Raw genomic sequence first — 13,323 nt, 5'->3', positions numbered from 1 at the left:
GTGATTCTTGACGCTACTACTTGAAAACAAACCATAACAGATAATCTTAGGCAACTTTCGTGTCGGCTTTGTGGCGAACCCAATCAAGATAGACAAAGCTTCAACTACGCGAGTTGAGGGATTTACTGTGCAAGACATGGAATGTCCTGACCTGGGCAAATAGCTCAGTGATATAGGCGACCCTTAGTAAGCAAAGATGATTTGAAACTACCCCTAGATTGCATTGTTCTAGGGGTTGGTCTGTGTAAAATCCATTGCCTGACTTGTTTTTGAAAAAAAAATCACTTAACTATTGATGTATTAAGAATTTATCATTAATAGAACAAAGAAAACAAACATTTTTGAAAAAGAAATGTAAAATAAAGAAAATAAAAATAGTATACTCAGTCCACAGGTTCACACTTACTCCAACGACGAGTAAAAAGTGTTACAAAGAATATGTGAGATATACTATTTAAGTAAATTTTTGTTTGAAATTATTACTAAGCTTCTATCATTGAGAATTAAGCAGCTTGTCAGCAAAATCATTAGCGGAGAGCAGTTGGCGTTTATCCAAGGCAGAACAGGCACTGTGGGGATTGCTTTGGCTTCTGAAATGATCAATGATTTGGACAAGAAAACTCGAGGTGGAAATGTTGGCATCAAGTTGGATATCACCCAAGCTTTTGATACACTAAGCTGGGAGTTTTTGATTGAGGTACTTAGTAGATTTGGATTCTGCAAGACCTTGTGTTCGTGGCTGACTACCATCCTGCAGAGTGCAAATATCTCTATCATGATTAATGGAGGGCCTTGTGGCTTCTTTGAAGCGGGAAGGGGGCTCAGGCAAGGAGACCCCTTTTCTCCAATTCTTTTTGACATCGCAGAAGATGTTCTCAGCAGGGGAATAAATTGGTTATTCCTCCAAGGCAAGGTCAAACACATGACGGCAGCAGGAAAATGTCCTAGTCCTACCCACATCTTATTTGCTGATGATGTGTTTGTTTTTGCAAATGGAGAAATCCGAGGTGTCAAGATGCTCAAGAAAGTTTTCAACTCCTATGAAAAATTAGCAGGCCAGTATTTCAACTCCTATGAAAAATTAGGGGCAATGAATGATGCAAAGAAAGAAAGAGTCTCCAATCTCTTTGAGTTTAGCGAAGGCAACCTTCCAAAAAAGTACCTGGGTGCTCCCATATTCTAAGGCAGAGTCACAAGGGAAAAAATTCAGAGCATGGTTGACAAAGTGCGAAAAAGGGCTAGTGGATGGGCTGGTCGAATGTTATCTTTCCAAGGTCGGGTAGTCATTGCTCAATCTATTCTAAACAGCCTTCCGGTGTATAACATGTCGATTAATTACAAAAGAACTAAATGTATCAAAGACTGTGAAGGCGGCTATCACTACACCATAACAGGCTATTTGCAACGGCAAAAACCGTTCGCGAATAATTTTCGCGACGCTTTTAAAGCGTTACAAAATAAGGCGTCGGTAAAGTGTTGGAAATATTTGCAACGGTTAAAAGCGTTGCAAAACGAAATTTTCCAACGGTTATTAACCGCGTTGCAGAGTGACAATTACTAACGGTTAAAAGCGTTGCAAAAGAAATTTTCCAACGGTTATTAACCGTTGCAGAGTGACTATTACTAACGGTTAAAAGCGTTGCGTAGTTTGATTTGTAACGATTATTGATGATACTTTAATATTTATTTTTTCGCTTTGCAACGGTTTACAACCGTTACTAATGTGTTGATATTGTAAAAATTATTTTTATTTTTTTTTCTTGCCATAAACCTCGCACCTCCCGGTTTCATATAGAAGCAAAGAAAAATACCAATGCTTTTTCATACCATTTGACAAGTAAAATAAACACAAGCAATTAAATAGCTCTATAAAATTATAAATAAAAAGAAAATACCACAAACTTTACCTAAAAGATTAAGGATATAGACCAATCTGAGACATTCTCTTGTCTCAAACATACATATGTCTGAACCATCAAGGTATGCGTTCAGATAAAGATTCAATACCACAAGCTATAAAATCTCAACAACTTGTAAAATCTCAACAATTAATTCAGAGTAGAGTATGTATAACAATAACCTCTCGAAACAAAAACACGCTAGCACTGAAATCCAAAGACTAATTTCTCGTGAAACAAATAACAACACTTAATCAAAACCTAAACTTGCAAAATTGTGGAATCACATATACCGGAAGGGAATGGAGCTCCAAGTTTATGAAAAATATCGAGAAGTGGTGATTCGTCATCACTTTCCTCCGTTGGCTCTTCCTTCCTTTCCCGGCGGGCGCAAAAGCGAATAAAGAATAGATGCAAAGAATTGGCAACAGAGCACCGCCACCACCAGAGCTACCATTCATAATCATATCCTCAATGTTCTTCTTCTGGACAAGCTTAGCAAATAGACCTTGCCAATAGGCCTCAACTTGCACATTAGCAGCTTTCACCATCGCTACTATCTTTTCTGCCTATAAACAGATAAATCAAAGAAACCAAAACTAGTTCGAGCGTAATCATCTCTGCTGCCTGTGAAGTAGTGTCAAGTAACAAAGCCTAACTTACAAATCTACCGGACTACAATTAAAAACTTTAAAGGGGTGAGAGAAAGTTACCGTGATGGGGATTCCCTCGTCGTGGAGGAGCATGCAAGCGTAAGTGCAAGCAAGTTAAGCTAGCAAGAGACATCTTTGTAGAAGAAAAACAAAAAATCTCAAGAAACAACAACACAGGGGAATCAATGTACAGAGATCGTAGACCGATTTATAGGAGAGAGACCACGGAAGGGGTGATGTATTTATAGGGGAGGGACTACTAGTTTTCCTCTTTTGTGTCGATTTGTTCGAGCCATACCGAGTCCTAACTCCGAGCGGCTTCTACAATTGGAGACTTTCTATAATTTCGGTTTCCTTCCTAGTCACGTTTCCCCTAATAGAAATCTCCTCCGTGTGCAAATAGAAATTTCTGAATCCATTATATGGACTTGACGGAGAGAACCCAATCTGCCCTTGTCCCGGACTCTTTCCGGATAGCTATGCTTTGCCGAAGTCCTGTTGGAGTGTTTGTTATCTTCACGCAATCCAACAGAAGACAAGAATTCTCAATATCATTTACCACGACCCGAGGCGATTGACTTAGTGTTTAGACCATTTTCCTCGGCACTTTTAACACAATAAAGTGATTCTCTCAATCTCACTGCAGAAATATCCCAATGAGTTCATTCGCTAAAAGATAACTAGCACACACTCACACGCCTATATAAAAACTTCTCACCTCAATAGAAGCTAAATTTTTATAGAAATTCTAGACATACAAGCAATAATAAATGAGCTCTCTAAAGTTACAACTAAACCGATACCAAAAAGCTGTTTGGACTCACCATTCTTTCTAACATCATCAAACCACCCCAAGGTGACAACATAGAGATCATTTCTCAATCCATGCTTCGAACGTGCTCAAACTTACGGCCACCATAGCTGTAGAAAAGTAAAGGACTCTTGCAAGGCCGGATACCCTCATTTAAATAATTAAATAAATAAAAAACAAGAGAAACAAAAGGGAACGTCCATCATGCTTATAAGTTTGTCAACTTGTTCAACAAAAGGCCCCACACCCCAATATGCTGAAAATTTAACTCATCTCATTATCTCACTACATATATTGATATATTTTCTCTGAAAGACTTGCTTCATCATCACGATTCCAAAACTAGGTAAATCGATCTTCAAAGAAATTGGGTCTTACCATTCATAACGGAGCAAACCAAAGACACCTTTCATCCCTTGAAGACGACTCCTCTCGATGTGCTCGCAAATCGCACTATAAACACCTACCTAACTCCCAACCTTCCCGTGAAAAACCTCATGTAGGTAGGATTTGAACACCTTCTTTATGCTCTTTCACTAGACTTGCTTTCGCACTCCGCTATAGAAAGAAGACTTGTAAAGAATTCAATTTCGGCGTGTTGACTTACTTTATTACCGACCCATGAACATCCTATCGAAAGGAGGGGAGGAAATGATGGATGGGTCTATCGATTTAAGTTTTCGGGTCGGTCGACGGTTGGAGATAAGCAATCCGGCTTGATTACTAGACAACGGATGGCGTTGTCGATCCACCGGTCGGATCTCGGACATCTGCTGTTTTTAGAGCTTACCCATTAGGTTGTTTGGGAGGAAGCGTAAGCAGATCATCCGGGAGCTACCCGGACTTGTAAGACTTCGGCACTCTTGTGCAGGCCTATGACATGCAAATCTAGACATGCTTGGCTTATCCTCCTTCAATGGCTGATGTTCAGTGATCATTATACGCTAAAAAACGAAAGCAAGATCGGGACCTCACGGGCGGGGATCCCGCTTGTAGGAACATGGCACTTAAGCTATCCATTTTGTCATATATCCGGTGTAGCTCTTGGTCTTTAGAGTAGGAGCTAAATCCTTGCTGCTATTAGTAGAATCTATTTTTCTTGTTTTAGTCTTATGAACAAGGGTAAGTCGGGAGTGTCCGGAAGGGGCGGGACCGATGTCTTGGGAGGCGCAATCGAACTTTGGTAAACAAAACCTCTAGCTCTCTGGGTGGGCAGCTCTTGCCTTTGTTCCGAAATGGAGGAGCTAGCCTTGCCCTTTCGGTTGAGCGAAAATCTACCTAAAATTTTCCTGCTTTCGATCAATATTTCAGTTATGGCCTTATCAATGTTTCATTTTCATTGAGAAAAGAAATGAAAAGGCGTTATATCAAATCATCTTATATAATGGGATTAACGATCGCGGAAAAGATACGCAAGAAAGAGACACTGAAAGATAGGAGGCATAAGGGCTATCTGTATGCCTAAGTCCTAGTAGAGATCCAACTCCGTGTTGGTCAGAAATCTCACCCTATCTATCCCGTCCCCTCGGTTTGCTTTCCTTCCGGAACAAGCTCCGGGATACTGAAAACCAATTCTTCTAGATTCAAGAATAGCCGATGGAAGTTGAGGGCACCCCTACAGCATCGTCTTAGCAAGTAGCATACTCCTTCAAGCCGTGTGTGGAGTGGAGTTCGAGGGGACTATTTAAGCGAACGGAATGCGATCTTGATGAGAACTAGACCTAGCCAACGAAGGAGCGAGCGAGAACAAGCTAGGGCTCAAAGAAGGAGTAATATAGTTTCTTGAAGTTTTTAGTATTCCCCAAAGCGATGTATTGAATTCTTGAAGACTTGCACTTGTTTAATTTAAAATGGGGAGTTCACTTTACCGAGTGTATGAACTACTCATTCTTTATTTTAGAATTACGAACGAAGCTTCACTCTGAGTATATGTTTTCTTCTTTTATCTAATTAACGAACCGTGACAAGGATCTATGTAAAGTATTATAGATTTATGTTGCATTGAGTTGGTAGTTGGTACCTTTACAGGGGAGCTCACAGTTAAATGCACCTTCAACTTGGTGAAAAGGGGGAATGAGGTTGTCAATATCAATTGCATCACGGGAGCAAATGATATTGCATAATATAGGCGTGATTTCGTTAGTTAGCATTATTTACTTTTGTCCACAGAAATTCAACTTGGGTTTTTCGACCATCTTTTAGTCCCTATCTAGGAATATAGGATAATCATTGTGATTGAGAAATTTTCAAGTTTCTTTTTCAGAATGAAAAACAAAGGGATATGAAGACATGTACATTACAATGAAAATCTTGATTATGGAAGAATTTTGAATATAAATATATAATTAAGAACATAAATGTAAGAGCTCATGCAATTGGTCGGGATTGCATTTGCAAGTTTAACCACACTGTGTCCATCTCTCACAAGCATTAGTTGGTCAAGTGTGACTTTCATAACGCACATTAGTACAAAGCGAAGACAATGAGAACAAGAATGAAGTTAGCAAATTAGAAACGATAGATTGTCCTAGTTTCACTTTCTGGAGCATGCACCTTTCTAGTTAAGTGAAAAGACTTAATAAAACTACAAATAGCTTCATCGTGGTTAGAACGATAACATGAGTGCAAAAGATGCTAGCTCATATCAGTAAACCCTAAGCCAAAGCAACAAACAAAAATGTTTTTCCAATGTTGGCTATGTGCATTAAGGTCTCTCTCAGGTGTAAATTCACACAAATAGCCAAAGCAAGCCAAAGTACAATACATGCACTATATAAGCAGTTAACAATCCAAGTAACAAACACTTACAGTAGTTGCCAATGTGCTATTAAAAATCCCAGATATAGCTTCCGAAGTAGACAAATCAACACCTCCCCAAACCAGTGAACCAACTCCTTCTTCATTAACTAACTGTTCTCCTAGCAAGTACACCATATTAGGCTTTAATGATTCCAATACTAGGCAACTACAAATCACATAAAAACATAATCAGCTCAACATTCAATGGTTCAGATCCAACAGATCTGAAGACTAACTAAACTTTAATCAATCAAATCGATATTGAAACTTAATAGATCACATCAAATCAGTAATATTGGTGACTTACAGTTAACGCCTCTTTCATAGTGATGGGAGCATTAGCAGCAACCATGGTGAGTTAGATCGGTTTAACACACAAAATGAAAACCAGATCTGTGTAAATATAAGGTTTCTTCTTCTTCATGGTACTCAATAATTGAAGTGAGCGAGAGAGACAGAGAGAAAAGGGCACCGGCAGTGAGAAAGAGGGAGGAGACCTAGTGTAGCGGCGGTGAGAGAGAGAGAAGAGAGAGACTAAAGTTATCTTTTATATTTCAAAAATAATAGAAGCGATTTTTTTGGTTTCCTATTTCGCAAATTTTCAAAATTTTTGATTTGTAACACTTCTCAAACGATTTTTAAGCGTTGGAAATAAATTCCTGAAATTCACCCTAATTAAAGCAACACTTAACAACATTACTAACGCTTATATAGCGTTGGCAACTTGCTAACGGTAAATAACCGTTGCAAAGCAAAAAAGGTCTGTGTTGCAAATATCCTATTATGGTGTAGTGTATTAGAAACTTTATCTGGTCAGGGGATCCTACAGTAAGGAAAGGCATCACGCTCAAATGGAAAAAGGTCTGTAAGCCATATGAGGAAGGAGGACTCGGGCTTCGAAAGTTCAGAGAGCTTAATCTAGCCATTCTCATGAAGCTCACTTGGAGCTTCCTCACCGGAAATTCTGAATGGAGTAACTTTATGAAGGCAAAGTTCTCTATGATATCAGGTCGATGGCTTACATACTTCAAAAAGTCATCAGTATGGCCAGGCATTCGATGGGCTCTAAAAGAGATGTCACCTCACATGGGTTGGGAGGTGGGTCAAGGTAAGAACAACAGGCTTTGGCAGGATAATTGAGCAGGAGTTGCAATAGCAGACAGAGTACAAGGCATCAACTGGAGAAACTTCAAGGCAAATGTTGCTGACATCATAATTGAAAATGATTGGAACATTCCAGCTCGAGTGCACCAAGTTTTTGAAAGAGTGGGAATAGATCTAAATACAATCCAACCTCCAACTGGTGAAACAACTGATATCAGGATCTGGAAACCAACAAAGGATGGGAAGTTCTCAGTGAAGGAGGTTTTTGATGCTATTAGAAAAAAAGAACAAAAAGTCCATTGGAACAAATGGGTTTGGAACAAGACTCTACACTCGAGAATAGCAACACTTGTATGGAAACTCCTACAAAATGCAGTGCCTACTAATGACAAGGTAAAAAAGAAGGGAATTCTCATGGCTTCTCAATGTCGGCTTTGTCAAAAAGAAGAAGAATGTGTTAACCACTTAATCTGGGAATGTGAGGCAGTAAAGGAATTATGGGGCTGGCTCGCGGATGTCTTCAAGGAAAGGATTTTGTTGAACTTGCAGGAAGTGATATCGGCCACAAAGCTTCTTAGTCCCATCAGAAAAGAACTATGGAATGTAGGAGCTACGCACCTAATGGCACAGATTTGGAAAACTAGGAACCACATCCTATTCGACGAGAAGAAGATGAATATTATTCTCATCAAGTATGAAGTGATCAAAGGAGTTCAAGCTGTAGGTTTGGTTGCTACTGGGCACGTGTTTAATTCAGTGGAAGAGTTGGAAGTTCTTCACTCTCTTAAAATCAGAGGCATCTCTAAGCCACCACGCTGCCCAAAAGAAGTCTGCTGGAAGCTCCCCCAACCAGGCACAGTCAAAGCCAATACTATGGCTCATCTAGGGGAAACCCAGGAAATGGGAATGTGGGGATTATATTTTGCGATCACCATTGTCAAGTTCTGGGGGTCATGGCTTCTGGGCTAGGAGTTACCACCAGTTTCGATGCTGAATGTGAAGCAATTGTTATGGCGGTGGAGACAGCAGCAGCAAAAGGTTGGAGAAGACTATGGATTGAAGCAGACTCACAACCTGCCATCCTAGCATTCAGCAAGGGGAACATTCCATGGGCTGTTAATGCAAGATGGCTACGAGCAACTCAGAAGATGGATTCTTGGAAACTCTCTCATATCTATCGTGAAGCTAATTTTAGAGCAGATGTGACATCAAAGAAGGGCTCATCTATGCAAATAGGAACATCCTGTTGGAGCTGCACCAAGCCAGACTACATCAGATGCTTAGAAAATCCTCATAGAATCTATTACCGATTTTAATTAACTATGGTCATGTAACACCCTAAGTTTTAAGCTCTTATATCTCCTGTAACTATATTATTATATTAATAAAATATCCCTACTTGTGTGCAAAAAAAAAAAAAGAGATTTACTGTAGACTAAGGCTCCGGCACTTTCAACCACACCCTCCAAGTGGAGAGATCCGGTTACCTTATTGATGTATCCCCCTAAAGGAAAAGATGAAATGGAATGGGAAAGGAATACATCGGAAAAGAGGATTCAATCCTCGTAGATGGGATGATTAAGAAAGAGTTTTTAGCGTTCTGGCTTCGTTCACGTCACTTGTTGCTTTAAAGGCCGTGTTTAATAGTTTAGGATTAGGAATAACTTGACCTAGGAATATGCCTTTTTGGGTTTTATCTTGGGGTAACAAGTTTAGAGATTGTTGCATGGATGCTAGGATTTGGGTTTGTTGTTGCATGACAGATAGCATTATTTCGGTGGGCTTATCTGTTTGGACACTAGTTAATGGTGTAATGGGGACTAGATCTCTTTAGTTGTTGACAGGTGGGTTTTGGTAGTTTTGGTTAAACTGGGATGGAACCAATGCTCTGTTCTGATTGTTATAGGTACCGTGTCCTTGTCCTTGTCTGAATGTACTTGTTGGTTTGTTGAAATCTGGAGGTGGTTGGTTCTGTGGAATGTTGGTCCATGTGAAGTTTGGGTGTTGTCTCCATGGTGCATTTGGTACATTGAAAGCACATACTTTTTCTAGCTGAAGTGATGTTAGGTTTGTGATCAAGGGACAAGTGGCATCTATAAGATTTAAGCTTAGACAAAAATTGCATGGTGAGGTATTTATGTTCATTACAGGATGAAGAGTTTGGTCTTTTTGTTTGGTTTCGAGGGCATCTATCTTTCTTGTGAAGGTTTCGATTAATGTTTTGATTTCTGGATCTGATTTCACCTTAAAAATACCACTAGCCTTAGATGTACTGGGTTGTGTTATTATGGAATTGTTTATGTCACCTCAATGGGTACTCTTTTCATCTTAGTTTTCAAGAAAGGTTAAGGTTTCAGTTGCACCTCTATCCAAAAAATTACCATTACTCATGATGTCGAGGGTTACTTTGTGTTCTGGGAGAAGGCCTTTGAAGAAACATTGGACAAGAGTCGATTTTTCTAGTTTATGGTGAGGACATGAATGGAGTAGGTCAGAGAATCTATCCCATGCTTCAGAAAATGTCTCACTCGCACTATGTCTAAAGAACTGTATCTTGCTTCTTATCTCTTCCATTTTCTTTGGCGGAAAGTACTTCTTCATGAAGGAGAACACAACCTTTTCCCATGTATAGAAAAAGTCGGCCTTTTGCAAAAGAAGCCAATCATGGCTCTTACCAGCTAGAGTGAAAGGAAACACTCGTAGCTTAACCTAATCGTTTGTGACGCCCGGATGGTATAAAGTATTACATACTTCATGTATCCGATGTAGATGTTCATACGGTAACTCATGTTCTAACTCGTGGAAGATGGGTAGAAGATTGAACTTGTTCGGTGAAATGCGAAAATCGATCGTGAGCGGTGTAAGTCATATACAAGATGGAGGCCCATCTTGCAACGGTGTGTTGAAATTGGAGAGAGGCTCTTCAGCTTGCACTACTTTATCATCCATCTTATTTGATGGAGGACTAGAAACAGGAGATTGTCTAGTAAAATGTGCTCTCCTACATGAGTAAGTTTTATTCTTGCTAATACTTATAGTGCCTGAACGCATTATCATGCACTTTTAGCAAGACCCCAAAACTATCCTACTATGCACAAACGGTGTAATGTATGCTCAAGAATCAAAATTCATTTTTGCAAGTATGGAGTTTTGAAACCTTTGCTTTGGTATATAATTTACTATGCCCTGTTCAAGAGAACAATTGGGCGTGAGACTAGGATGGCTCTACTACACGTCTCAGAAGAGTAAGCAGTCACTTCACCAAGTGGTGTGCTACCAAGAATCTCACTCACAATGAATCTGGGGCAGGGGAGTGAGGAAGGTAGTTGGTCCACCAAAATCTGGTAACTGATTACTCTAAATCCTCGTGGCTATGTTTTTGTCCTTTTCTGGAGGAGCGTTACTACTTTAGGCTTTAGTTGATTGATTTTAATTCATTTTTTTTAGTCTAGGGCTTCAAGAATCAAGTAGTGTCCAATTTACCTACATTGGGGAATGACTTCACAATGGTTGTTATGTGGCTCGGGTTCAGCCTTATGCGTGAATGTAAATTGCAGTGCAAAAATTAAATTTCAAATAATCATGTAAGCATGCTTGAACACACAAGGTATCCTCTTACTTGGGTTTCGAGAAGGTTTAGAATTTACCTCTCAAGCCGTGCTCACACGCTTCTTGAGGAGAAGGCAACGGCGGTTGGCGAATGATCTGAGAATCAGGCCCAACCTTTCGAGCTTTACCTTGTTTTAAGTTACAATAAAGGTCCACTTAAAACTTTGCCTTCAAGGGCCCAAAACTTAAAACTAAATTAATATTATACTAATTTACTAGATTAACTAGTTTTAGATTGATAATCTAGATTAACTAGAGTCAAATGGAGTTAGAGTGTTGATTCAAAGTGTGTGAGCTATGATTCACAACTTGCCTCACACACTTGAACTTCACAAGGCAATGAAAATTTTAATCCCTTGGTAAGTATATAACTTAAACCAAGTTCAACTCATGTTCATCATAATAAACCAATCAAAACTCATATTTTCTATTTTTTTTTTTTTTTTTTTTTTGTTTTTCTTATTTATCTCTAACTATTACAAACAATATCCACTGATTAGACTACTTTATTACAAAATCCGAGCCTGGTGTTCAACTATTCATCAAAAAACAACTAAACTACCAAAAAACTGGACCCTTGTGCTTAGAGGTGACTGGGTGGTCGCCTGCCGACTCCGGTAAAGTTTGGTCGTCTTTTGGCTGTAACTTCAACCCCTCTCCAGCTTGTTGGTCACGAACCCTGATTTGCAAGAAAGTAAATCAGTACTGAAAAATAGCAAAATAAAACAACAAAAATTTTTAAAGAAAAAAAATAGAAATGGAAAGGTGAGAATGGTGCTTCCTCCTTAGATTCTCAACCAAGCACTCTTACTCCTTCAATCCATGACGGCGGCGCCATTTAAAGCTGTGAATAGTAGAGTATGGGCTACAAAAAAGTATGAAGTTGAGGTTCATCCTAAATTGTTTGGAGTTTGAATGTGGGAGTACATTGAAGAAGAAGAAAAGTAGACTCTTAGTGTAGAACTTGTGTACTTTTAAGCTAATGAAGACATGAAAACATAAGTTATTTAAGATGGAAATGACATGAAAACATTGAAGTAAAGATTGAAACAAAGAACAACAAGATAAGATTGATTGAAATAAGCAAAAATAACACGAATTAAAAGAAAGCAATAAAGAACAATAAAGTAAAAAACTTGAATTGAAAAACAATAACTAAATCCTACAAACCAAATGGTTTGGACCTTAAAACAATTGATGCTTTCTCTCTTCCTAACTTTCAGATTATATACTCCTACTTTTGACTTTTACTGATTTGCCCTCTTCTATTACTTTAGAGACACCTCACACTTCACTTTTACTTTTGCTTTTTGATATCTTCTTGACCAAGGTAGGTTTTTGAGGATGCCATATTTTGAGATAAGGGCCTCCATCTCTAGTCTTCTGAGATGAGGGCTTTGACCTTTGACTTTGACCATTGACTTTGTGTCACACTCCGAATTTTGACAAAATCAGAAAAAACAATATTTGTTCCCAACTCTTTGATTTTCGAGGTGTGATGCACTCTCAAATTCCAAATGCCCATAAAAATTTTCAAATAAACAAAAGTCCTTTTCATTACAAAAATTTACAAATAAGATTAAGTTACAAATTTCCTTTCAACAACTCTTTAATTATAATTACAACTGAAAATACAAAAAAAATTGTCTCAATTAAAAATCTATTGCACCTCAAGGAAAAACAAAACATATCCTGTAATGAGACGATAACGTGAACCACAAGCAACAATCAACCTTCTTGAACACTAATTATGTCAAGACTTATCAACTGTATTCATTTTATGAACATACCCGATATGCAAATATGCAAATCAGGTTAGCATTATAAACAATGATGGTATGAGTAGCCCTAAAATACAAAATATACTTATACATATATATACATAATAAATAAGGCAATTAGTTCCTCCATCGAGGCGCCTTAACTTCCAACGACTAATACAACATTCTTAATTACAATAATTAAGGCAGGTAGTTCCTCCACTGAGGCGTTTTAGCTTCCAATTCAATAATAATAAGGCATTTAGTTCCTCCACCGAGGCGCCTTAACTTCAAACCGTACTAGATCAACTGCATCTAATAATAAAATAACAAAACGAAAACTTACTCTATACTTAAACTGGTGTATGCCTGATTACAGAGTGGGTCACACTTGCATAAATAATCAATTTAACCCACCCTTCTGCAAAACCATTGTGAATGCAAAATAAATTACAATAAAACAAACATATCATATACCTAATTCCAATCATCTCATTGAACCAATAAGAACAATCTCAATGACCAATTTCACAACCACAATCAATCATTTATTATAGATTTAATGTATACTTTGATATATCATCATAATTATTGTTTAGAGTTTCTTCAAGTGTCACTAGAATCACGTCGTCTCTATGTTTTACCTAGTTTCTCTTGCTACCACAATCGCTTCCCTACGCCGAACATGT

At 38.4% G+C, this 13,323-nt stretch overlaps 1 protein-coding gene across 1 annotated transcript; it reads right to left on the bottom strand.

Moving 5' to 3' along the window:
* Positions 1–1,907: 1,907 nt before the first annotated feature.
* Positions 1,908–6,695, bottom strand: LOC147493322 (uncharacterized). The gene is made up of 4 exons (XM_086567825.1): positions 6,469–6,695; positions 6,171–6,272; positions 2,192–2,467; positions 1,908–1,967 (listed from the first exon to the last, which is right to left on the bottom strand). The coding sequence occupies exons 1-4, from the start codon at positions 6,511–6,513 to the stop codon at positions 1,908–1,910; spliced, it is 483 nt and encodes a 160-aa protein (XP_086423951.1). The 5' UTR covers positions 6,514–6,695.
* Between the last annotated feature and the right edge of the window lie 6,628 nt (positions 6,696–13,323).

This window comes from Coptis chinensis, chromosome 6, assembly GCF_015680905.1.
Source record: "Coptis chinensis isolate HL-2020 chromosome 6, ASM1568090v1, whole genome shotgun sequence".
NCBI lineage: Eukaryota > Viridiplantae > Streptophyta > Magnoliopsida > Ranunculales > Ranunculaceae > Coptis > Coptis chinensis.
Note: the sequence above shows the minus strand (reverse complement) of the source record. Positions and strands in the feature narration are given on the sequence as shown.